At 43.4% G+C, this 26,504-nt stretch overlaps 1 protein-coding gene across 1 annotated transcript in view; it reads left to right on the top strand.

Moving 5' to 3' along the window:
* The first annotated feature begins 1,326 nt into the window (after window positions 1-1,326).
* The window catches only part of Delta (neurogenic locus protein delta), a 41,826-nt gene continuing 16,648 nt past the window's right edge, over window positions 1,327-26,504 (top strand). Inside the window, exons 1-3 of the mRNA XM_018519670.1 lie at window positions 1,327-2,154; window positions 7,918-8,220; window positions 19,828-19,891. Coding sequence (XP_018375172.1) covers window positions 2,095-2,154; window positions 7,918-8,220; window positions 19,828-19,891 — 427 coding nt within the window. The 5' untranslated portion in view covers window positions 1,327-2,094. The remainder of the gene's footprint in view (window positions 2,155-7,917; window positions 8,221-19,827; window positions 19,892-26,504) is intronic.

Here is a 26,504-nt window from a genome sequence, read left to right as displayed (position 1 = left end):
GCGCGGTGGTGGGGGTGGGCGCGTGCAGCCGGCCTGCAGCTGCCTTCTCGCGTCGGCCCCCCTTTTCCCCTTTTCTCCCCTGACGCGACGGCCCGCTGCCGCGCGCTCCCTCCCGTACGTATATACGCTCCCCTCGCGCCCCTCTAGCCCGCCGAATCGCGCCACCGGCGCAGCCGCTACCCATTACCCCTCTGATTCGGTCGGTCGCGAGCACAACCCCTCCCGCTTGCTGGGCCGGGGGGGAACCGGCAGGACCACAATTATAAGTAGGGGTGCACCCGGCCTTGCTACCTCCAGTCGAGGGCTGTACTTCGTGACGAGCACGCGCGCGCGCGCGACCACTCGTCGCTCACCCCGGCACCCCGCACGCACACACACACGTGTGTGAGAGAAAACGCATATATATATATATATATATACATATTATCGCGTGGGAGTAGACGGTAGTAGTTCCCGCTGCTGAGCGAGGGAGGTAGTTTCACGAGGGTGAGAGGAGGACGGATGTACAAATCTCTCTTTCTCTCGCGGAGAGGGAAGCAGCGCGCACGAGAGATCGCCATCTGTCGTTGAGTCCGCGCCGATACAGTTGCCTCTGCGGTTATCGGTGGTTGTCGAGAGTGCCGCGGTGTGGCGTTAGTGCAGCCGGTCAGTGGCGCGTATATACGGTGAAGGAAAAAAAAAAGAGGTGAACGTACATCTTTGGTGAGCAGAGGGAGAGAGGGATAGAAGAGGGACAAGAGTGAAACGTTCGGGGAGTGGAGAGACGCGATTCACCGTGGTGACCAGCGGCGTGACTTTGCGTCTGCGGGCGCGCGATGCATGAATGCATCCCTCCTGAACTTTGATACTTTTCGCGTCGCCGATTCCCTGTACGAGGACCATAAGCATTAAGCATCCCGCCGGTCGCGACAATCGGTACCAAGTTCGACCCCGAAGCGGGGTTTCTCGTCGCCGACACCCTCGTCGTCGTCGGCGAAGAAGTCTCCGTCTCGACTCCAGGCTCCTCATTCCACCCCTCGTCGTCCGTCCGGCCCTTTTCTCCCCCTTCCCTTATCCCTATCCGGGTGGTACGGAGGAGAAGGAGGGCCCCTTCCGCCGCGCGACGGGCACATTGACTTTCTCGTTCATCTTCGACTCGTCTCACATACACACGTACGTAACACGCACGAGCCGTGCGGGTATCCTTGGCTCCACCAGTCCACCAAGTCCACCTCTACCACGACGGCGACTGCCCCACCATCGGACCCTCTTGTCTCCCCTCTCCATTTCTCCCCCGTCGGCCCTACTTCGGCGCCCTTCTCCGTTACCGGAGGGAGTATTCCTCGCGGCGCGACTACGGCCGATCAGTGCGTGACTCGTCGTTGTTGCGACGTTTGGTGAGGACGAGAGCGCAGTTTGTCGTTCCGTCAGTGCTCCCCAAAGTTGGCTTTGGGAAGTATGATCGCGACGGGTTGGTTGTGACTCGTATATGAAAAAGAAAGAAGCGAGAATAGATCCACGACGGTCATCGGTGAGAAAGAGAAAGAAAGATTATCCTTGGCTTCGTTACACCACCTAGATACGCGGACGCGAAGATCGTCGTCGTTCCCACCCGGCGAGCCTCTCAGCCTCTCTCAGCGTCTATCGTCCCACGGATATACTGGAATAAAGTGTGTCAACGGCAAAGTGTGTAAAAAGTGAAAACCTCCGCGTGCGATATTAAAATCTCGCGTTTCGTACGTATAAATACCGGTCGAAATAAATGATATAATTCGTCCGCGTACGGAGTGCACAGTGGTAAACGAGTTGAATTTAGCCGCGGTTTCGCACCACACTCGGCGTTCGCGCGCTTCTTCGTTGTTCGTTCGCTCGTTCGCTCGTTCGCTCGTTCGCCCGGCGACGGCTCGCATTAATCGAGAGCGCACCCCGGTACACGCGGTTCGTGGCTATGCAGCAGCCCCGCGGTATCGCGGCGAGACGCAGGTAACGCCGACGGGAAGACGCGACGACACCGAGCGGAGCGCGCGTGGATTGCCGCTCTCACATCCGCGCTTCCGCCGTCACCCGGGAAGCGCCGGCGGCGTGTAAACACCGAGGGATACGCGACGCGTCAACATGTGGACCACGATGCTCGTGTGGACGGCCGCCGTCGTTCTCCTGCCGACGCCTCGAGCGGTAAGTTCCTCTCCCTGTATATTATAAATCCTACGATTATGTACACCTTCCTTCCTCTTCCTTCCTCTCGACCTCGCCGTCGGCGAGCATTTCAACTCGCCAATGTTCAACCACTTCCTAAGAGGTTCGTTTGTCGTTATTTCTTTTTTTCTCTTTTTTTTTCATGTTGGAGAGAAAAAATATGAAATTATGAATAACAATAAGGTTCGATAATAATAAATAACAAAAATAATATGAAGCGCTACAAGCTAGAGATAGAAAACAAAAAAAGTATATTTTAAAAAATTATAAATATAAAATTACAACAAACGTTCCGACGCCGATCGGATCATTCTCGATGTTAAACAAAGCTTAAATATTAGAATATTACAAACTGCAAATCATATAAAATTTCAATAATTTAATACGTGTAAAATCTGATCTAAATACGCAATACTTGCTGAAATCCTTGGAAAAATCTAGTCATTCTTGTTAGTCCCTCCATATAATCCAAAAATGCATCAATAATGGCATCATGCTTGTGTTCTTGTAAGCGATGTCCATTCTGAGAAAATATGAACTATGCAACAAGTTCAGCTAAAAAGAACGGATCTTAGTCTTGCATTAAACTGCGCTGGAACTCTCTCGCTCTTGCCAAATATCACAAACATACCTATCACACTTTCCAAAAGTGTACACTGGTTCGGTGACAGAAAACAAACTTCTTTAATTCGATTCTCCGTTTTTGTCACCGTATAAGATTTGAAGGAAACCCGAATCTAGTAGCGCTAATGAGAAACCATATATCTGACGGACATTAACGTTACCACTATTGCCGGGTGCCAAGGTTGCCGTAAAACACGAGAGATGTACACACACATATACGCACACACACGTATTCACACACATATTACAGTCAACATCCGATTCCCAGAAATGACAGGAATACGTGCGTTCCTCGAAATTACATCGTTGTACACAAATGAAGGGATTATCCGGTTTAAGTATTATTTAATTAAAAACAATAGTATATTATATTAAAAACAATATATATAATTTTTAATCGCTTAACGGAAAGAAGGCTGATCGACGGCTAGTTTAAGACGAATGTATTAAACTCCGAAAATAGTCGTAATACATCGTCACGTGTTGTTGTAATTACTAGATATCAGAGAGTTTTTCAACTTGTGTGTCGAATTACCGACCTTGGGCCATCGTGATTCGATGAATGAGTTTGGCTCGGCGACATTCGGCATCCGAACTAAGCGCCTCAGATGCAGGTATACGTATACGCTACATCTTAGCTCGTATAGAGAGAGAAAGATTGGCATTGTTATTAATATACGCGGGAAAAGGGAAGGCGCCGCAAGATGCGAAAGATTGGAATAGACTCGATGTAATCGGCTCGCCTTTCATAACGATCCATAATACGTTCGAGGCTCGGATCGTGTACTTGCGTAATTGTGATTCTAAGCGACGCAACGCGATTAAAATTACCCGATGAATCTCTCTACGTATAATCCCGCATCTAGCATTAAAAAAGATACGAAGAAAGCTTTCGCGATCCTTGATTTCAAATTTATATTTCTGTAATATTTCACTTTAATCCGCTAATTCTATTCGTGAATGACGGCTTGCTTTCTGGAGCTATATTCTTGTAAAAAATCGCATACGAAATACTACATTAAAAAAAAATGTTCTAATTAAACCAACAAAAAGATCCAACAAGAAATCGTAATTAGAAAGTCTGTTTAATCTCACAGAAATGCCATTCTTGTTAGGTTTTTTGCTGGTTTAATTAAAATATTTTTTTCAGTATATAGAAAAATCTATAATATACGTAATGTTTATTGTAGTATTTTCGTACACGATATTTTTCAAAAATATGGCTCTTAATTTAGAAATCCAGATTGTTACAAATTGAACTAATTCGGGTTAATTCGAACGTGACACACGCAAGACGAAATAATTCGACGAATAAATCAGTTTGGCACCGTGAGAAACGCTTTTCTCACGACTCCGACTTTTTTTACGCGTGAAAAATATAAAACGCGTTAAATTTCTTGGTTTATTTAGTTAGAAATTATCGCGGTCGTGCGTCTCTCGTACTTGTCAAGCTTCTATTGCGTTTGACAGTCGCGGAATTGAGAACTGACTTTCTTTTTTTCTTGCTTTCTTTAGTACTTCGCAATTCAAGTTTTTTTTACGTTACATAGCCTCACTTAAACGACCGATTCCGAATGCGACGAGCGATGCATTTCGCGTATTATACGGCCCGTTTCTTCTCTCGGTTTCTTCTCTCCGCACGGATTCCGAGGGAATTCTTCCTGGGAGAGATGTCTCCCCGGCTTCCCCCTCTCCCCCTTCCCCCCCATTCCTCGTACGTTCTTTCTGTCTGCTACGATCCTTCGCGTTCGTGAGCTCAACTACCTTCGTGCTTATCTCTTAGCGTTGCCTACAGCTTTGAATTATAGTAAAATGCAACTTTCTTTTTAAAATCGTCGATTTTTCTAGGACTGAATTTAATCAACGCCATATACGTATTTTACTAACTAATAACTATGTATCGTATTTACACTTGGCGATAAATTATTTTCTATCCTTTTCTCTTTTTTATTTATTAACATTGTTCTACTCTACGTTGACAGATTTATTAATTTCATCATCCTGTAATTATTTATTTATATTGCCCGCAATTCTCTCGATATTCTTTTTCAGAATCTCTTTTCTACAATTTTCTTTCACCATTCGAAAAGTTCTCTCTTACTATCTGACGAAGTCCCTAATGGCGTGGTGCTCCCAACTCTAAATCTGGATGCACTCTTTTAGAAGTGTCTAGCCCCACTTCTCTCTCTCTCTCTCTCTCTCTCTCTCTCTTCTCCCTCTATATTTATTCCTCTCCTCTCGCCGATGTTGCGACTAGCGATGATCTCAAACCGCCTTAGACTCGTCTCTCGATCGCTTTACCTATTTTCGATCTTTCGCGGAATTGGGAAGATCTTTGGAAAAATCCTATCGATCGTTGACGAGCGGTAGAATCCTTTGTTGCCCGGTGCGGTGGCGAGGTCTGCATCGGGTCTTACCGCTTGCGATTGTTGCTTCCTCAAGGAGACACGCCTCAAAGACGTCTGAAGGGTGGCCCGGACGGCGAAAATCGTTTTGCGTGTGACGAAACGCACCGTCGGTGCCGTGTGTATCCGTAAATACGCGTGGCGGCCATTCTCCGTTCCCAGAATAACTTTCCAGCGCGCCAAAAATGAGATTCCTCATCGTGAGGGCAGCGCCGAGGTGCGTGAGGTATGTGTGAGTGCGTTATACGTAGGTGCATCCTGTGAGCGTGTGTGTGTGTGTGATGCGTACACTTACCGCTTATTTGTTTTTAATCATTTACTTTCGCGAGATGCGGACTAACGGGACGGATCCTGACGAGTACATGCAATTGCATCGAGTGTCCCGCTTCAAACGCAATGCGCGATAGTGATTGGCAACAAAGGATCGTTCTTATCGCTAAGGGCGCTTGTCTGACACCGAACACGACGTTTATGTTTAAGTAAATAAAGCCAGGGATATCAGGTAGCTGCATTTACGTTGAACGCGAGGTAAATCGTACGTATCAATGTAAATGCATTATTCATTCTTTTCTTTTATTTTTATTTTTTTTTAATACTGATGCGGCGAGAGTTGTTCGGTTTCTTCGCAGTACAGTCCGCGAATGAACATTTTATTTTTACCTCACGAGGTCGTGTAGAGTAACTTATTTTCCGAACTTGTGACGTGACGGGATTTTTGTCGATCACGGCTATGTACAATATCAAATGTACATGAAAAATGTACATGCGAAAGAATTTTTGTATTTGACGACACTATCCATGTCTGGATGTCAGCTGATGGAAACTACCTGGCGCTCATGATTGTGCCGCTTACTCCACTTCCCGATGACAAATGACGTTGTTGCTAATGACGTGCGTAATCGATGCGTGCGAAATACGCGAGCGCGAGACTGTGGGAGTTCGATAAAGGAAATCTAATGCCGCGAGCTCGTCGTTCGGACCTCGCTAAAGAACTTACCGTTCGCTCTCGGCTATACAATATCTCGTGGGAAGCTTCGTTCAGAAGCGCATTCGTGTGCGCGCTCGTGTATACATAACACAGACACACACACACACACACCGATCACGGCGTCTGCGGACACAGCGTTCTTGGCGTCGCGACGACCAGGATAGGAAAAATGTGTATCTGACGTTGGCACTGTTTGCTCGACATATCGCGACGATATTGACGTGTCGAAGGAATCGTTAAACCTTGGCTATGTTTTTTTTTTCCTTCAGCAATTATTTCTTTACTACACGTATATTTCTATATTGGATAATGACGATGCAAATATAAAGGCTGTATCTCGCGTTGGATCGGTAAGGCAAAGTCGCGACTTGACAACGTGATGAGTACGCTAGTAGTTAATCACCGGCAATAATTTTACGTCGCCGAAAAACCCGCTAATCGACTCGCCGTTTTTCGCTTTGCACTTCGAGCCGAGTCTCTACTCGGTAATTTCGTTAAGCAGCGCTTCGCGAGCCAACTAGAGCGTTGATGCATTTACGAGCTTGGTCGGCCGGCCTCTTTTTGCAGACGGTTTGCATCCACATGTTTCAAAAAAGAATATCCGTTTGGCTTTAATAATAGCGCTCTGGTAATTCGTTAAGTAGCAAAGAAAAATTTTCATTTTGAACTTTCTTCTCTACTCGGCAAAATAATATCTGTTATTAAAATAAATATTTTAAAAAGAAAACATTTTTGTGTTTGAAATATAATAAAAAATTCAAGATTATAAATATTATAATAATAGTCGTTTTGAACGCTTGAAAATTTATTGATCGTAACGTTCTAAAGACAGAGCGAGGGAGACGACTAAATAAACTAAGCTCAAGTTTATTTGACGCGGACAAAAACGAAAATCGTCGAATCTGCGGTAAATCGTGGCGTATTTTCGTAATTCGATTATAGTGGTGAAGCGTGGCGATGAACGGTATGTCCCTTGGGATACGTCTCGTGCAACGAACGAGAGAGAGAGAGAGAGGAGAGAATGCGTGGTTTTTGTTATATCGAAACCCGGCTTCTCTCCTCCTGGGAGACGTGCGTGACACGCGTTCGCAAAAACGTGAGCGCACACGTGCTCCTGCGGCGTTTCACATCATGGGGCACAAGACATCTCCCGTCTCGTGGATGGAGAGAAAGAGAGAGCTTCGTTTGATACCAGCTTCTTTTTTCGTGTGTCTCATGATTCGTCGCCAACTGTGGACCAAAACTACCGTTATTAAAAACATTTTACGCTTGCACGCTTTACAGCTATTAAAACGACTGTCAGAATGCTCTGTCATATTCGACGACCCCCCCGAAGAACAATATTTTCGTGATTTTTAATATTCGCGATTTATACATACAATATTATAATCAAAAATTTAGTAGACTATGTATTTTAATGTTTGCAAATTTTTTATTTTTTATTATTCATATATTTTATGTAAATCATAATAATAATTCTTAATTTTCAATGCATAATTATGAACTAAACACTCATAAATAAAAAAATAAATTTTTGTTTAAAATTGACGTTTGATGATTTCACAATTTCAAACATTTTTAGTATCAATTTAAAATCAATTTCGGTCTTTAATATTCATAGTTTTAGTTTAACTTTGAAAGATTTCGTGTATCGACAAGCTGAAATATAACGAGCACTGATTTGCGTGTGCCCTGTTGAAGAAGTAAAACGCACGTGTTTTACAGGTGAACGCCTCCGGGGTGTTTGAGCTGAGGCTAAAGTCCTTCGTGAACGAGTTCGGCAAGGACAATCTGGGCAAGTGCTGTTCCGGCAGCGCGTCCAAGACAGGCGAGTGCTCGGGGGTCTGTAAGACGAGGTTTCGGGTATGCCTGAAGCAGTACCAGGTGAAGATCGACACGACGTCGCCGTGCACGTATGGCGACGTTGTAACGCCCATTCTCGGCGAGAACAGAATTAATCTCAGCACGAACGTCGCTTTGCCGAGCTTCACCAACCCCATCAGGTTCCCGTTCGAGTTCACATGGCCGGTAAGTCCTTCACGTTCTAAATTCTAGATTCTAGATTCTATGTTTATTACTTACATTCCATAGCGTATTTGTTATTTTGACATTTGTTTTAGAATTACTTCGAATGCGTAGTAAATAAAGCTTCCGTTATAATCGAAATTTCGGTTATCAACGGAAGGATATTAATTTAAAATGATGTTAAATGCTTGAAAAATTAAGAGGATAACAAAAAATTATTTTGATCCAGCAAATGTTTTATTCAGAAGTTTATTAAACGTTCTATGACTGATATATATAAGTTGTGACAGAAAAAACAACTTGCATATTTAACAGTAACATCGAGCATCCTATTCGCATAGAATAAGTCCAACACTAATTGATATCGAATTATTAAACTCTCATGAGAGACGATGCACGTTGATGCATTGATGACTTACGAGAGTCGTGCATGCGCTGGAGATTTTTTGCTGGAGCCTTCGATTAGCATAAACGTTTCGATGTGAGAAGTAAGAAATGTTGACGACCGCGCGTGTGGTGATAGATAACAAGTACAGTATGTCCTATATAACGTCGCACCGGCGGCGATGTATAACTTATAAAACGTGCAGTTACAAAAAGAATGAAAACTACATATATCGCTTACGCAACATCATACACCACATTTTTCCGCAAATGTCCACACTCGCTAAATATCTCTGATGCGTTATACAATTAAAGGACACTTCAGAGATTTCTTTGAATCATTACTAATGCAAACTTTTTCTTTTAGCAAGTATAAATAATTTCGCAACGATTTATTATATAAAACACGCGTTGTTTAGTAATCGATACGCACGTTTCTAATCTAATAAATGGAAAAAATTTTTTAAGCGGATACTGAAATTAGACCGTGAAGATGTGAAAACGACGCAGTGCAAACTCGAGTGCGTGGAAAAGAACAATGTTTTTATCCATCCATTTAACGTCACGGATGCTAATCGAACAAGTGCATTATCTAACTCATTTCCAGTAAACACCGGAAAACAAGACGAAGATAAGAAACACGCGGAATTCGCGTGCGGGGATCGCGAGGAAATTATATTCGCGAGAGATCTTGAGTTAACGCGTGGACAAAGTCGAAGTCACCGCCCTTTGTAATAATACGTCGCGATGCCTATCTCGCACGGAAAACACAATTATTCAGTCCTGCTCTCGTCTCGCATAATCGACCAATTTGTACGGAAGTCGTTTGCAATAAATTTCGCATGCGAGACTGAAAACCTGTTCATTTTGTAAACTTCCGAAGGTCATGTCATACGTGTCGAGATTACAATATTAGAGATACCCTGTACCGTTATATGGAATGATTAATCATATTTTGTCTTGAAAGCCTGAGTATTCCATAAAAAAAATAATAGAAATACCATATGTAGATGTGACGGCATGAATTTTAAAATATACGAGTGGATTTAAAATACGTTTGCGTGCAGTGTTTACAACTCGAATCGGCTGTTCATCATAGCGATGTAAATAATTTTGATGGGCGCGCGATACGTATGGGAAGTGCGTGCGTCATGTAGTTGAGGGAGACGTTGCACGCGTCGCCGGTCGCGTTGCATTTGCAACAGGTCGGTATAGAGGCGGTTGTTCTCGTTCCCAACGACTTTGATTTCTGCCTCGCTTGACGCGCGCAATTAACGAAAAGGGGGAAAACCGCTGGTGCTTTTTCTCCAGCCATTCTTTAATTCTTTCGCGTGCGCGAAACACGCCTCGGCACACCCCGGCAGTCGGCCGCTGCGAACGTGCAGGATCGACGCACTCTCTCGCATCTGCTTTTTCCCTTCCTACTTTCGCGCGCACATTGCAACGAGATCGCTGTGGCGTACGGACAGGTTGATTGTGTTGAAGGAATGAGAGAGAAAGAAAGAAAAACACAGTGTGAGCGCGTGTATAGGGGTTGCGTTTGCGTGGCACGTACGACGCGTGCTGCCGACGTCGCTTGCACGCGTGCATGCGCACGCACCCGTCGCGTCGCGTCGGTGCAACTAAAATGAAAGAGCGAGATAGATAGCGAGGGCACGAGATAGATAGATGATGGAAAGGGGGGAGGGATATAGAGTTGGCAGATGCCGCAGAGAAATGGAGAAAAAGAGAAAACAAGGAGAAAGAGTAGCACTTGTCCTCATGCTGTTGTTGATGCTGCTTGCTGTTGCAGACGATGTTTTGGCTGTCATAGGCGTCGAAATTTAAATGCGAATCAAAGTGCATATAGATAATCGATAAAAATTGAATTAAACATTTCGATGTCAAAGTATAAAGATATTTGTAATTCATTTTGCATTTTATATACCCAGAAAAAAAGTATTAAAAAATCGATGTTATCGATAAGCGAGGAAGGACGTTTGTTACATGATTTTATTCGTTATATGACGAAATTATATAAAGATTTTCAAGATGTGTGTGATATAATGAGATTTATACGCGCCGATTCATGAAATATTTATTTAATTCACAAGGCTTCAAAACAATCTTACTATTGTGTAAGTTCATACTTATAATTTATAAGTAGCACGTATTTTTAATTTATTCCATAAATTGTCTTCACGTTTTTCATAAACAGGTTGATGTGCATTTAGGTCACTGACGTGTTACGCGCCAATGTACAGCATCTTTGGGCGTACGTCAATCCTCTCGTATCTCGTATCGGTGCTCGCGCGCGTTTCTGACTATAGTTCTGACTATGAGACCGCCGTTCTTGCAGGGCCGCCGCGCCGCGCCGACAGCAGATGGCCGGGGCCTTTTGCGCCTCTGCATACTTCCCACGTACTCGTGTCTTCGCTCTTTCTCTCTCTTGCTCTCTTCTCTCGCTCTCCGTAGCTTTCTCGTGAGCAGAGTTAAATTTACTAACCCATATGGCGCCCCTCATGCCTCTAACGAGCCCTTCTCTCTCTCTCTCTCTCTCTCTCCCTCTTACATCGACTGTTTTTCTTGATCTCCATCTTTTCCTCTTATTCGCAGTCTTTGCTTTTTTAATTTATATTTGTTTATTTTTTGTTTTAGCTTTTACTGTTTTTCTCTTTATTTCCAAAAGATAATACCATGACAAATTTACATTTTTTTTTTTAAAACACATTAACTTTCCTTCCAGAATATATTTAGACTAAAACATCGCGAATCTGCCGGTTGTGTCTAATGTCTATTTGGCAGGACTCGAGCCGAAGGCGAAATGAATACACTTTCTCTTTCTCTTTCCCGTCTGTACCCGGATGGTACAGGCACGTGCGTTCTTCGACATTTACCACCACCGGTTGAACCCGCAGCCCGACGACCGATAGGATTATCGCGGCGATGCACCGATGTCGAAAGTCGAAATTATCCCGAGAGCAGTTGCCGATGCTCTACTCGGCATCTGCTTTGATGTAGCGGCATCAAACGAAGTCGGTAGCAGTCTCGGATTCTCGGAAGACACGGTTACAGTTCCGCGGAGAACTTTCGGCGGGTCCTGACCGATTTCTGCGCCGCTCGTGCCGGATATCGCAGACTCCGCTCGGCGTGTCGGCGAAATAGCTCGAAACCGACGTAAGCCGCAATCGCTATTTGGAGTGCTCGATTTATTTTCGTAGCTTTCAAACACGAGAGCCGAGCTTCGACTATATTTTAAATCCCGTACCGCAAGATCAGCTTTACATAAAGAGAATTGGAGAGTGAAGTACGCGATGAAAGATACTATAATATATTCAATTTTAAATCGCGCGAGCTATCAGCGAGTAATGATTTGATTAATGCATACATATATACATGCATATGCATGTAATACATTACTTGCATATTAACGACTTGCTCCGTGTTTTTCTTTTTAATTTAATGGTAAATGACGAATAAGAGTTGCATAAACGGTTTGTTACGTGTCGCGTTTCTACGCTACACGATATAACGAAGGACGGTGAAAAAGTGAATTAACTCGTTGTTGCCGCGACTGATTACGGCCGAGTTTGCAATTAGTAAATTGACTCGCGATTCAGTTGTTGAGTTGTACGCGCGAGCATTGGACGAACGAGAGCTGATAAAATAGCCACTATAAATAACAGTTACGTGCAATGCGCGTAAATCACTTCCGTGCGGTATGCAATCGAGATGCGCGAATTAACGGCCTTTCCATCACTACACCAACAGGTTTCATTAGCAGTCGATAAAACTAAGGCTGAGCTTTGTGATTTATTAAAAATAAACATTTCACTGACCTAAAATTATCCTTTATTAACAAATTTAATATATTACACGGAAATTAAAAAGAAAACTCGTTAAATTCGAATCGACATTCTTGTCAAAAAAAGCAATTTTTTTTCATTATTATAACAGACAGCAATTTATTAGCAATACGAATAGACGAAACTGAGAGATAATGAGCTTCGAGGTTTATCAAAAATAAATATTTCACTGGTCTAAAATTATCCTTCCTATAATTCTTTATGAATAAATTTAACATATTACGTAGTAGAAAAATGAAAAAAAACCTCGTTGAATGCGAATCGGCATTCTCGTTAGAGAAGCAAATTGTTATTTTTGAACACTTATACCGTAAATTATTTCTCGATGGACGCCTCGAGGAATGCCTATGGTATGTCATTCGGCGGCATGCGTCGTCTGGATACGTAATCGTAACCTTCGCAGACGCTGCAATCTCTTATGCGTGCGTGCGTGCCGCGGTCTCTTATGCGCGCGCCTTAATTGGCTTTACGTTCGTGTACACGAGCCGCCTTATTAAAACAGCACGAGGCGACTAGCGACAGTGCGGCTACTGTGCTCGATCGTTGCGCACGCTTCTCTCGCGCTCGCGAGTGAGCGCACCGGCGTGTGGCGTGTAGTACAGGCGTTATGCGATTTTCCGCGCGCACTCGCGCTAATAGCACGCACGCGCGCGCGCTCATTTGCCCGCTCCATTCTTTTCCCGCTTTCGTTATGTCGCCTGGGAATTCCGCCGTCGCGCCGTGCCATTCTATTTTTAGCCGATCACTGTAACTTCCTTCCGCGATAAATATCACGCGTTACATCGTAAGGTAGATATTGACGTTGGAGGAATATTGAAGTACGCTCGGCTGCCGACATTGGTCTCGTATCGCTGGCACAATTAAGAGAATAGTCAGAGGAAATCGCGTTTAGAGATCGACGGAAAATAATGGATTTAAAACCGGAGTACGCAAACCTTTGCATAACCCGTAATGCACGAAGCATAAGAAAGTCAATTAAAATCTTTTATTTATATGGAGAGGAAGGAAATGAAGGACTTCGATTGGTTTATTTTTTATGCATCGTGCGTTATGCAAGATTCTATGTTTCTGCCCTTAATCAAAATTCGATGTAAATGTCTGCCAAGTATCGATTTTTACAAGGAAGAAGAGTAACGGACGGATCTATCGGTCCGCTAGAGATTAGCTTATAATACGTAATATAATTTACATAAATTATTTCGTAATACACAATATTGCCGAAATTATAACGGGGGATACTATAGAGTAGCGTCATAAGCATTCTTAAATGCGTTTTCGTGGAACGCGATTGCGAGACCGAGACTCGAGGAGGAACAGCGAGAGGCAGAGGACGAGGGGGCCGCGAAAGTGATGGGAATCGCGCTGCAGGAGGAAGGGAGAGGAAAGGTGGGGCCCGAAACCAAGGCGGCTAGCAGCGAGCGAACGAACCGTGGGTCCCACGGCCGAAAAGGCTGCGTGATTCGCGTCCCAGACGAAGGCACGAGCGGCGAAAGGTCGAATGAACAAACGAAACGAATGGCTACGTGTACAGGGGGTGCCGGCCGGCTAGATGATTCGGCATATCGCGATGCGATTTTATATTTACGTTTAGCACGAATTACGTGGACGCGATGGAAAAAAAGGAGACGACGCGACGGCGACGGCGACGCTCGGTTCCCCAAACTCCGCCGATGCGTATTTTTAGTTTCATCGCGCGTGCGAGCTTGCGAGACTCGCACGCGATCGACCTCTTTCCCTACCGGCGTTTGGTTAATTTCTATGTCTGCGTGCGGTACCTTCCTTCCTTTCTTCCTTCCTCCTTCTCTCTTCCTTTTCGCGTGCGTGTCACGAACTGCGGAACTTAGAACCTATTACGCGTCGATAGAGTTTTATTTCGATTCGAAGCCTTCTCTCGAAACGGACACGTTGTAGCAAAAGTCGGATCCGTTCTGTGTTTATATGTTTATTTTCCACGTGTATTCGTTAATGTAGACTCTTTGACAATGTTTATTTAAATAAAACTTCATCTAGTAGGTTTAAATTGTATGACTTTTGTATTTTCAAATAATATATTCAACACCAATATAAATTAATATCAAAAAAAGGATTTGTAACAGTAAAATGAAATTCCCATGAATTGCGATAGAAGCAATACGTTGTTTGTAACGGTACCACTCGGCGAGTTCCCTTTCGCTGCAATCGAGTCCAGGTTCGAATTTACTGCAAGTGTAAAAGCATTGAGTATAACGGCTGGTGCGTCGCTTCCCCGATGCACTTCCGGTCTCATCTCGCAGATTCTTGTTACGACGTCGCTCGGAGGCGTCGTTTACGCAGAAGCGCTTCTTAATTCATTTCCTTTCCCAGACTCAAGGGACACGTTTTCTGCCGCTCTACAATTTTTACTTTGGTTGGTAGAAATTTAATTATTTCAGAAATTAATGAATCAGTTCAGCACGATGGATGATTCTTCTGTCGCGCGAGATCTTTATTTACTAAATTGCGAGATCTCTATTAAAATTTAATTGAAACTCCTGTTATAGGACACGTTGCTGCTTAAGCGACATCCACAATGAGATTTTAAGGCGTAAAACTTAAGTTTTAAGCTTCAAGCCATAAGAAATGGACCAATCATAGACGATTGTTCTCCTCACATTCGACTGTGATTGGTCAATTTCTTACAACTTGAGGCTAAAAGCTTAAAGTCTCGTTGTAGACGCCACTTTACACAGTCACTGTTCCTTCGGCAACCTTTGCTTTTTCCTCTATAACGTTAAAGCGAAAATATGGCATGAAAGAGTCTGCCCTCACCTTTTCTTCTGGTCCTTCGTCACGTGGTCATCGGGCAGGTACGCATCAGCTGATGCACGTGCGTGGGTGAACCTTATTGACTGACTGACTGACTGACTAACTGCTCGTCCCTTGGGCGATCTACTATCGCTCGACACGAACGATTTTGTGGCTGTTATTATCGACTCCATCATGCGTTGCAAGTTTCGTTTTGCCCCGGTTAATTCTTAAAATACATTTTTATATTAATTTTATAATAATTATAACGATCGCTCTTACAATTCGAAAGAAGGTGTTGTGCCACGTTTCTTTCTTTCTTTATTAAAAGAAGAATCTTGATGTTTTTTTTTTCATATTTAATAATGAAACTTTTCTGTGCAACAATTCGTAATTGATTACAATATGAGTCGAAAGTTGGAAACTTCAATGGCCGGCTCGATCGAAGCGTGCATTAATAAAACAGGCCACATCACTTCGCATTAAGGATGGCCCGTGAAAGCGTGACTTTTGTTCGCATTATAGCGAATGAGGAAGGAACAGAGCGGGAGCCATTCATGTTGGTTCTACTTACGAGTAATTATCCAATGTTACTTTTTAAAATATTCGCATAGCCTCCAATTTCTCCAATTTCGAAATACAGCTTACAAGAGTAATACCCTGTTATTTAATTCCTGACTACAACTTTGAAGAGATTTCGACTCTGCATGCTTGCGATATCTTTCATAGTCTCGTTCGCGTATTCGATGTCATTTTACATAAATTGGGCTGCATCGCGACTATCGCAAGTCGCAACGAGCCTATCGGTGTCCTTCCGTGACTCGTCTATTTTTACCGCGTTCTCTCATTCCTGAACGTGCCACCCGGCGCATAGTTACGAACGTTCTCGGGATTAGGTAACGCGTTTCCGCGACAGCTACGAGGACGGTGGGTGAAAATTTCGCGGCCGCCTTCGCGTCGAAAGGAGGAAGAGGAAACCGCGAATAACGAGCGACGACACCCTGCCGCCGATGACGACGCTGCATTTACATGTAGACCGTTCTCTCTCCTCTTCCCTCTACGCGACCGTCTTCCGCGATGATTAATACGCGCGTATATATACGCGCCCGCGCTCCGAGATTGCAGCTACGTCCTGTTGTACGTGAAGAAACGCGAGTCGACAGAGAAAGAGAGAAAGGAAGGCGGGCGAGAAGAGGAGGATAGCGGCGGAGAATCGGTGGATAGAGAGGACAGTCTGCGCGCGAGTCGAAGCGAGAAGCGACAACGAGAAGAAAGAGAGTGAGAGAGATCGAAAGAGGAGCATACTCGGGTCCGAGAAGAGGAACGACGAAGTGGGGTTCGGGGTGTTCGGGCTGACGGCGGTGAAGGGAAAAGAGAGGCGAGAGAAGGTGGAGGTATGCTGCGCAGCCGTGGGAACCGACTGCCGAGCGAGCGAGCAGCGAGCTCTCCTCTCCTCTCCTTCTATCGCGTTCGCCGCCGCGCCTCTCTCTCTCTCTCTTGCTCCTATATATCGTAGCAGCCACGCCGCGCCTGTCGCCTCTCCCTCTGTTGTATTTGGCTGCCAAGCGGCCTCTCGCTCTATCGTGCGCGCACTGAGAGGAGAGCACCTTCCTTCTCTCCTCGTCATCCCTCGCGTTCACAAGGACTTTAGAATCAGGCTAGGATCCGCGTTTCCTTTCCTTCCTGGCATATCTTCGCCCGATCGTCTTTATCGTCCTGTGGATTTCTCCTCCGCCTTCCGCGACCGCGCTCTCGTCGGCGATTGCTGCCTACCGGTGCACACGCATACCTACTTGCACACGCACACCCATATAGAGGTACCCAAGGCGCATTGTTCCCGCGGAGAACCGCGCCTTTTTTTCGAACGCGATTCCTCGCCGATTTCATTCCGATCCCCCGTAATAAATTAGCTGACGATCACGGTGGCATTTGTCTTCTCCGGCGATTTATTCTCTCCCCTTTTCTCTCTTTTGCTCCTGATTTGTTACTCTTACCGCAAAGCTTTTCTGCCTTTTTCTCTTGTTTTCGTTAAGTACACGTCCCCCGCGTATCTAAAACTTTTGAGACGCGTCCTTGCCTCGAGAGAAAAAGGCGGTTTTAGCCCTGTGTTTCTCTCATCTCGCTTCCGTCTACGCCTACTATGTCCTGCCGTCGTGTTCGTCGTTTTTTCACCCTTCTCGCGTGTTCGAGGCCCTTGGACCGGTCTCTCAGACCGCATCTCGCACATCTCGCACATTCGGTACCCCGGCCCCGCCGTAAAAGGTGCACTACAACCTGCGCTGCGCTTCTCTCTTTCTCCATTCGCTTCTTTTAGCAGAGACAAATTGCTCCCGCGTCCTTCAACCCTTTCGCGGCGAAGGGCGAACGCGTACCTGTACGATGTACGTGCGTACACCAAGTCAAGTTAATTTTAGATGGAAATATGTGCACCTAGCAGATTCAACTGTCTTAAATAATATAGAAGTATTATGTTTTCTTGCAGAAAATTGAAATAATTACTTGAAAAAGCCGATTGATTGTTAATTTGAATAAATATTTCTTCCATTTTTTCATTACCGAACATATATATTTATTTATTTAAATTTTGGTTTGATTATCTTAAATCTATAATGTATAATACTTTAATATTTGTATTATGATGTTATTGTTGTATTTTTTATCTTCTCCTCTGCTTTAATTTTACACGTTGAGATTATGTTCGAAACGAAAGGAAAGCTCGAGAGACGAAAGCGCAGCGTGTAATACGGCTTTCGCATAAATTTCCATGTGCGAGATGACATTCGCCAACGGGATTACCGAGGAAGACTCGTTTACGGGAACTCGAGCGAAACACGGGCGGGAATGGCGACGCTGGCGGATATAAACATTTATTATTCTCCGCGTGGCAACGACTAACGAGGTCGTGTTATAATACCACGAGTTGTACGGTGCTCTCTTTCTGTGTTTACTGTACATGCTCGTATGACGTTAAATAATTAAACGACGTATTATCATTTACGGAGACGTGTAGTGTAGAGTACGATGCTGCAGGCTATATCACACGGTAACACCGTCTCTCGTTGAGACTTGTCAAAGTGATCGTAATGTTTCGTGGTTTCTTGCCGACGGGGAACATCATTACGATATTTACGAGCTGTCATTCCGAGTATCTCTACCTGGTATCCCTCGGCTCCTAAATTACGTCGCTCGGAACAGCCGTGTGTGTACAGCGGGTATCCCCGCTTCCTGTTTCATCTGGGGACTTTTCGACCCTTTTGAAACAGATTTCTTTTTTACTTATATCTTTAGAAATATATAGGGTAGAACGGGGCTATTTTATTCATTTCTCACGATATTGTTTATGTTTCTGAGCAGCGTATATATTTAAAGGTTATATTTGTGCTCTCAAGAAGCAATCATGATTGTATAAGATTATAAGTACGTTACTGCAAAAAGATATTGTTTGTAAATTTTATATTATTTTAAAGTTGAAAAAAAATGACGGAATAGCTCCTCTGTATCCTAATTGAACTAATGTTATTTTGTTAACTAATCCTCCATCGGGATCTGTAAAGGCACCATCGATATTTCGATTATAAATTTTTGTAGATAAATTTAAAAAGTAAATTACCTGTAAAAAGTAAATAAAATACAATGGTGCGACTTGATAAAAACTCGTCGTCAAAACTTCGACAAGTATTCCAAAATTTTTTCAGATTCTTATATATTATGGAACAATAAAAAATGTCTTCTCTCTCGAAGACTCCTGTTGCTGACGGAAGAGTTAAAATTCATGTTGTCAGCAGAGGATAAAAGTTATATATACAAGATAAAAATATTTACTATCTCAAACAAGTTTACCAATAGCACGAAAACGATTTCCAAGAAATTATCGAAGATTATACGGAATCAATTGGCGTAAATTCAGTTAATCGATTGTGACGCACTTGCAAATTGTCTGTTGACACTCTGTAATGATTTACTTAGCGCAATCGTAGTTTCCACGTGTCGGCACACTCAGCACGCGCGCACGTGTATCTTGACAGAGGGGTACATCATGTGGTTATGGAAGTTGAGACCCCCATGGGGTTGCGATTCCCCTCGTGCCTAGACGATAAAGGGGTGATTTTCGCGCGTGTGTCCCTCTTCCTGTTCTCTCTCTTTCTCTCTCGCATCCTGTAGGTCCCCACCCTCTCCCTTTGCCAGTGACGCGTAACCGTTTCTCTTCGCTCGTACTTGATGTGCACGCTCGTCGTTCTGCCGGCGGGCGGACGCGTGGCAACGCGTGGCAGGTGTGCACGTGACGCAGCATACCGCGAAACGTTTAATTTGTTATTAACCCTTTCACCACGGAAATATTTCCTTTAGCGTTACCGTTATATTTCGAAAGTGCGCACGAGTCACGGTCGAAAAATATGAATGACATATCTTTTCAATTATCAGCATTAAATCTAATTACGAGACTGAATTAAGAGCAATTATTAATTTCCTCTGGAATTTCGCCTCGAAATCTCCATTTGCTTTCCAAACTGATTATTAATTATAATTGTTGATGTTATTAATTTATTAATTATTCTCTTATATATATTCTGATCAAGAAACACGTAAGACTGATGTAGCTTTCTTTTTCTGTTTACAGGGTACATTCTCGTTGATAGTGGAGGCTTACCACGATGAGGACAACAGCACGCATCAATCGGCCGGTGAGTGCATTTTCTCTCTTTTTTTTCTTTTACTCTTTTTGTTTTTTAAATCATGTACTATGATATTGAACACGAGTGCGTTGCTCGCGCACACGCGCTTGTAAAAAATCCGAATGAAGGATTATCGTAAAATTAGTTCTGTAGACGTTGCGCGCGTTCCTATAAAAGTCCGTGAGAGAGGAGGCAAGAAGGTTGTAGGGCATGTGTGGTCCAGCTGGCCCGTAAGAGAGACACGATGTCTCGTGCACGGACCAGTCGAGAAGGAACTTCCGGTCTCTGAGCATGACACTTACCAGAGACGTTGATTCCTTCGTTTTCTTCCTCCTTCGTCAACTATCTCTTGATATTCTCTTCCCTTTAAAATTCCCTCAAGTTAAGAACCGGAGGGACAGAAAAAGATAGCTCGATTTGTCCTATTCATTTCAGTTTATAAAATAACTATTTAACTCCAAAATAAAGCTCTACGGTGTACTTATTTTGAAATACATTTTATACATTTTGTTATATTTTTTTATTTTTTTCCGATTATTATGGTCGTAATTATTGTTCGTTTTATAAATACTGTACTTTACAAAATATAAATATTACATATAAAAAAAATAGAAAGAAGAATTGTGTTTTGTTTACGAATACTTTTCATCGTTAATTAAAATTCATTTCTTTGAATTTGTCATTTTTTATCATAAATATTATTTCCAATTTTGCGCGATGGGTCATAAATATGTGTTTGTGTGCCTCGGTAATAAATCTTACGTCGTCGAGATCGACCGTTGTTCCGCGAACAATCGTCGCGTTTTCATTGTTCTATTCAGCCTCTATTGCTGCTGGTCGTTCCTCATTTGTAACCGCGCGTTATTACGACAACGCGTCTCCGTTATGTCATAGCGTTGTGTTGTCGACTAGGAGTTGCAGGAGAGAGGAAAGTGAGAGCAAGGAGAGGAGAGACGGCGGATACTTCGGGTGGCGGCGGCGCGGCGCGACGGCGGCGGCGGCGACGGCACTAGTGTTTCCTTCCTGTGTAACCGTAGTACACTCATCTTCCATCGCGCTGGAAGTAACTTGAGTAACCGAGTATATACGGGCGCATACAACGAGCCTAGCTTAGACCTACCATTAATTATTCTTCAATTTTACATTTTGATGCTTTTTCACACTGTTAAACTCATAAGGTACCCAATTTGATCAATTTAACACAATGAAGTTAACCGATTTAATTTAAGAAAATGTATTAAATTTAATCTAAATTTAGTTTATTGTTTACTAGATGCGCGTTAATAAGTAGACTTTTAAACTTATACCCAATTTCTTCACCTCTAGATAACTTTATCCATGAGATATCTCCCAAAATACAATGGAGATATCTCCTGGATAAGGTTATCTCCAACTTATCTGGAAGTGAAGAAATTGGGCATTAATCAAATAGATTGATTTATATTGTGACACACGTGAAAGTTAAAAATACAGGGTTACCACAGACCTGGAAAACCGGGAAAAGTCAGGGGAAAATGTAAAAAAGTATGAAATTTTTTTTAATTTGCTCACAATTTCCTTAAATTGCTACTATTCCAAATAATTGTCATAATTTTTTAAATATTATATCTGACGTTTATAGTTCAAAACTTGCGCGCTTTAAAACGATTTTAACAAAATAATTCAAATTTATATTTTATTCAGTATTTTTATTTGATCCTTCTTTTTTGTCGTAACTGCATTCTTTTTTTCAAAACTAATTTATATTTTGCTGGCTTGAATTTGCATCCAAAATTTTACTATGCTACTAAGCTTTTTTGCGCTTTTAATAATATAGCTTTCCTACAATCCGTAAGTCTAAATGTTAAAATTTACGTATTTTATACTAGTGGAAAATTTTCCATTTTCATCTGGAAAGCCTGGAAAAAGTCAGAGAATTTTAAAATTCATTTTCTGTGGCAACCCTAAAATACGAAAATGTTATTTAACGCATTGGAATTGGGTTACAATTATTCCTTTCATATCTAACAATGCGTAATGTGGAGAGATTTGAAGGAAAGAGAGAAACGAAATTTCGAAATGTATTATTCCGCCTTAATTTTCATTTATTTCAATTTTCGATGTAATAATTATAGAGTTTTGCCGGAGGCGGATACAACTTGTAAGAACCGCGCATCAGGCGAAACTCGGAGTGCGTACGGTTTTCTGTACGCACTCGCGCGCAGGTAGCACACGCATCCGCTTCACTTTATTCACTCTCGAGACCGGCTTTAAAAACGGGTTAAGAAGAGCGAGACCGCTTAATTTCTTCCTCGAGAAGTCCCGTGGGGCCCCTCCGGTAATTAGAATCGGCCGACGGGAGAGAGCGGAAGCTGCATGTACACGCGGTGGCCGCGCGCCCTCATGCGTGTCGCACGCACACGCGTACACCGTCGCGTCGTCCCCGTCGCTCGGTCGCTCCTTGTATCACCTATGCCGCCGCTGCTGCCGTCGTCGTCGTCGTCGTCGTCGCCGGCGCGGCTTCGGTCAATTAAACCGAATTTAACTGTTTCGGCGCCACGCGGCGCGTACTTCATTCAATCTCGCGCTTATTTATCTAGCCATCCCTTTTTCTCTCGGATGCTTTCTCTCGACGAGGAAGCAGTTACTCGAAACGCGCGAACGAGTTTGCGAATGCAAAGTTCATAAGAGTGCGAAACTGGATTCGCTGTTGGGTCGAGAAGTTTACGTGAGGAATCTCGTTTCAAGGAATCTAATGAACCGAGATTATCGTGTGTGTGTTATCATCTTCTCATGCGTGTTTATGCCGCTAATAAAACTCTCATTAACTGTTGATACGGAAACCAGACTAATTTCTTACGCCGTCTCGTATAATATCTGGGTAGGTTAAACTTGTATTTCCTCATAATTATTCACACATGATTTGTCCGTTAAAATAATTGAAAATTTAACGATACGTCTAGTTTAAAAAATATTTAAAAATTAATTGTATATCTCTTCTGCGCATTGCATTATCTAAATGGCTTTATTTTTCTATGGTAATTACACGTATTTTGCGTTGGACGAGAGAACGTTAAGCTATCGCCAAACGAGCTTTTTTCTCTGTCCAACACAACGTTTGCGTTCCAGGCGAGGCAAGAATCTCCAGTCTCTGGATTTTATCGTCAACGTACCGCTTACCTTGTACGCGTCTGCTTCTCGGTATCTGCGATTCTTTTCTTAGCGCACGGATGTTTTATAAAGTCATCGACGTATGGAAATCTGTTGTTTCATTTGTTGATCATTTCCTCTCACATTTGTTGTTTCACGTCGAATACTGACAATGAATTATATCAGTCATTAAACTACTGCATAAAGAAAAAATAGAGATTTTCGAAATCTTTATAAAATTCTTTAAATTAACATAAATTATATTCCATTAATATAAATATAAAAGAAATATTGTTTATTATAATATAAAGCAAGAAACATCCAGCTTGGCTCGCTGTTCTATTCTTTTATATTTATATTAATTTTTAAAATTTGTAGAACCTTAGTATCTGCATATAATTATTGATAAATTATTCCGTTAGAATTTTCGTCCCAATAACATTAAATTTAAATAAAAAAAAATATATTTATAAATAATTTCTCGTTGACGTGTCTGAAACTAATTTGAATCCTAAAAGGTTAATATACTACGATAGTGTCTACACTAATATCCCTGATGGGTCTCCAAACATCGTGTCCCGGATATATACCTAGCCCGGGGCCTTTATCGCATATACACCGCTTACATTGTGCTCCGTCTACCGTGCTGCTGCTCCGGGCACAATATAATACCCACAACGCACCGGCGAAACGAGCCCTTTATTGCCGCGTTGCTCGGATGCTGCTTCCTTTCTCAGGCGAACACCACCACCACCACCTCCTCTCCTAACCGCCGCCCCCGCTTCTCGCCTCCTTCCCTTTCGGGCGTCCCTCTTCCTCCTTTTAGCCGCCCATCACGCACACACGCACACCCATTATCCGCGTTGCGTTACGTTGCGTTGCGTTACGTTGCATATATATATATGCCACGCCGATGCACGCGTCGCGCCGCGCTGCACCTGCACTCGGAGTTGCGTTCGCTCCGCGTCGCGCGTGTCGCGAAAATTTCGTGGGAATCCCGCTCGCCGCCGCTAATTATCGCCGCGACGTTTCTCAAGGACGGTCGTAGTCGCGGGAGAGCCGAGATCCGCGAGGAGAGATAAAATCCGCGTTCTTAATCCTGTTACAGAGCTTAATAGCCTCGTATTACAGAATCGGTATCGAATTGCTCGTTATCTTGATGAATTACTTTTCCAACGGTATATTTCTTGCACGTATATGTGGCATAAATAAAGATGAACCATTCATACGCGCAAAATGTTCCAACTAAAAATAAGAGACTTTAAATAAATATCGGATGGTCTTAAAGTCTCCTTTTTTTTTTTATTCCGGTCTAATTTTATTCTCGCCGATGCGACGTTATTTATAAATCTCAGCGGGGCAAGGTGGTGTCGCGCACGAACGATTACACGTGTCGATGAGAGCGCTCGACGAGCTCTGATCGATCGATCGGTCCCTCATGTGTCGAGCGTGCACATGAAGTGGCATTATTGTACGCGAACCAGTTTCCTTTGTCGCTAATGACGACGTTCACCGACATCCGCCTGCTCGGTGTGCTCGGTCGTTGCTCGTTTTGGTAAAGGCTGATCGGATTACTACTCTTCCTTTCCTTCATTCATCCGCCGTAGCGCCAGCGGGGAAGAGAAGAAGGAAGAAAGATTCTTCTGTCTCTCTCCTTCTCTCTCTCTCTCGCGCGCCATTCGTTTGTCTGTTTGTTCGCGGTGAACCGACAGCACTATTTATTATCAAGCGTTATGGGATAATGCGCGTGTAAAGAATTAAATGGAGATCGCGATATATATCCAGCCGTGGTACTGTTAAACGCTTCTTTAACACACGCATTTAAGGAAACGATATATACGTTCCTACTCGTAATATCACCGTCGGTTCGTTAACTAAGTACTGTGTGGACGCTCCGGAACCGCCGATGTATATCTTTATGCAAAATCGTGTATATTATTTGGAGGAAAAAATTTAAATGGACCGTTAGAAATTTTATTTTATCTTTTTGTAAGGGGCAAATAATTAAGTTGCTGAAATATTCATTTTCGACGTTAGAAAAGTCTCTATAATAAGACACTAATCTCCATCGCGAAATTTCTCTTAAGAATTATAATTGTGAATTTATCGAAAGAATTGCAATACAGGTAAAATGTCTCTTGCATGTATAATGTCACATTTGTTTCCGTTGCGCCGACTGAATGTGTGTCCAGGACGTATTGGGCGGACTGACATCCTACTTGAGAGTATCCTATTCATTCCCAATTGATATAACGCGTTAGCTCTTCGCGATGCGTACGCATGCACATATACATATACGAGCGAAAGGAACTCCAGTAGTGGTCGTGGTTCCACACGTGACTTACGTCACCGTCGATTGTCAACCGCTTTTTCCTGGCCAGTCTCTCGTGCTCTCTCTCTCTCTCTCTCCCCCTCCGTCTACCTCTCTTCTTCTCACAAACAGAACACCGTTGCACGCCGCGACTCGCTCTCTGCACATCACCCGATGCACTCGAGAGAACGCACCTGCCTTCTTTCATGATAATAACGACGGCGATAATTGGCCGCCTTCCCTGCGCACTCCACGTGTCAACCGACAAAAGAGAGGAAAAAGATCAGGCTACGTCTTGCCTTACGATTGAGAAAGTCAATGAAAAATAATATAAGTCTACTTTCTTAAAATCTTATGGGGAATGATTAATCTTCGCCTGATGAATTAAAATTGATTTTATTATTTTATACCGGTGATTGTAATTATTTATTAGAATACTTAAAAAATAATTGGCTCTATATTGGGTCACGGTCGCGAAAACTCTGTGCGACCGATGGACCCTCTACCTGCTGAACCTTCAGTGGGGGCGGAGCCGGCGGCGTTTCGGAAGTTAATCCACCGCGTTCGGGTTTTACGATCCATTTCGCTAAATAATCGGCGCGTCGTTTTTTCGCGCAAAAACAGCAGAGCGGAGGCAAAGCGCCGCTGGCTACGTGCCAGCTCTCTTTTCTCCTTCTTTCTCCCGGGGCGATACTTGTTCGGCAGCCGCTCGTTTCTGAATGAACAATAGAAAATGTCGGCTACGCGCCGGCGCTGCGCGCGTCGTTAATGAATACCTTGAATCGGTCTGGCCTCGAGCACGCCGGGTGTTTACCGGGTGTATACGTTGGTATACGTGCGCGGATCGTGGTCAAGTAGAAACGAGCGGCGGCGATCTCTCATCCTATAGCAAACGTACATCCTAATGTTGTCCGGGGGAAACAGCAGCAGGAAGTTGTAACTTTGCCGATACACGGCTGGTAGCGCGCAACGTAATCACTTTCCAGCGAATGTAAACGTGGGGATTAATTTTTTCCGCGCGTCTTTCCGAACGTTGACTACGCGTCGGAACGTCAACTTCTATCACATGCGCGTGCATCTTGCATATTTGTGCCTTGGAAGTCTGACTTTTGCTAGAATTTGTATTACGAGATGCTTTCTAAATATACATACTGTTTAACGAAGATGTCGCTGACAACGGTG

Source organism: Trachymyrmex cornetzi, unplaced genomic scaffold, assembly GCF_001594075.2.
Source record: "Trachymyrmex cornetzi isolate Tcor2-1 unplaced genomic scaffold, Tcor1.1 scaffold83, whole genome shotgun sequence".
NCBI lineage: Eukaryota > Metazoa > Arthropoda > Insecta > Hymenoptera > Formicidae > Trachymyrmex > Trachymyrmex cornetzi.
This window is presented reverse-complemented; position numbering and strand designations above follow the sequence as displayed.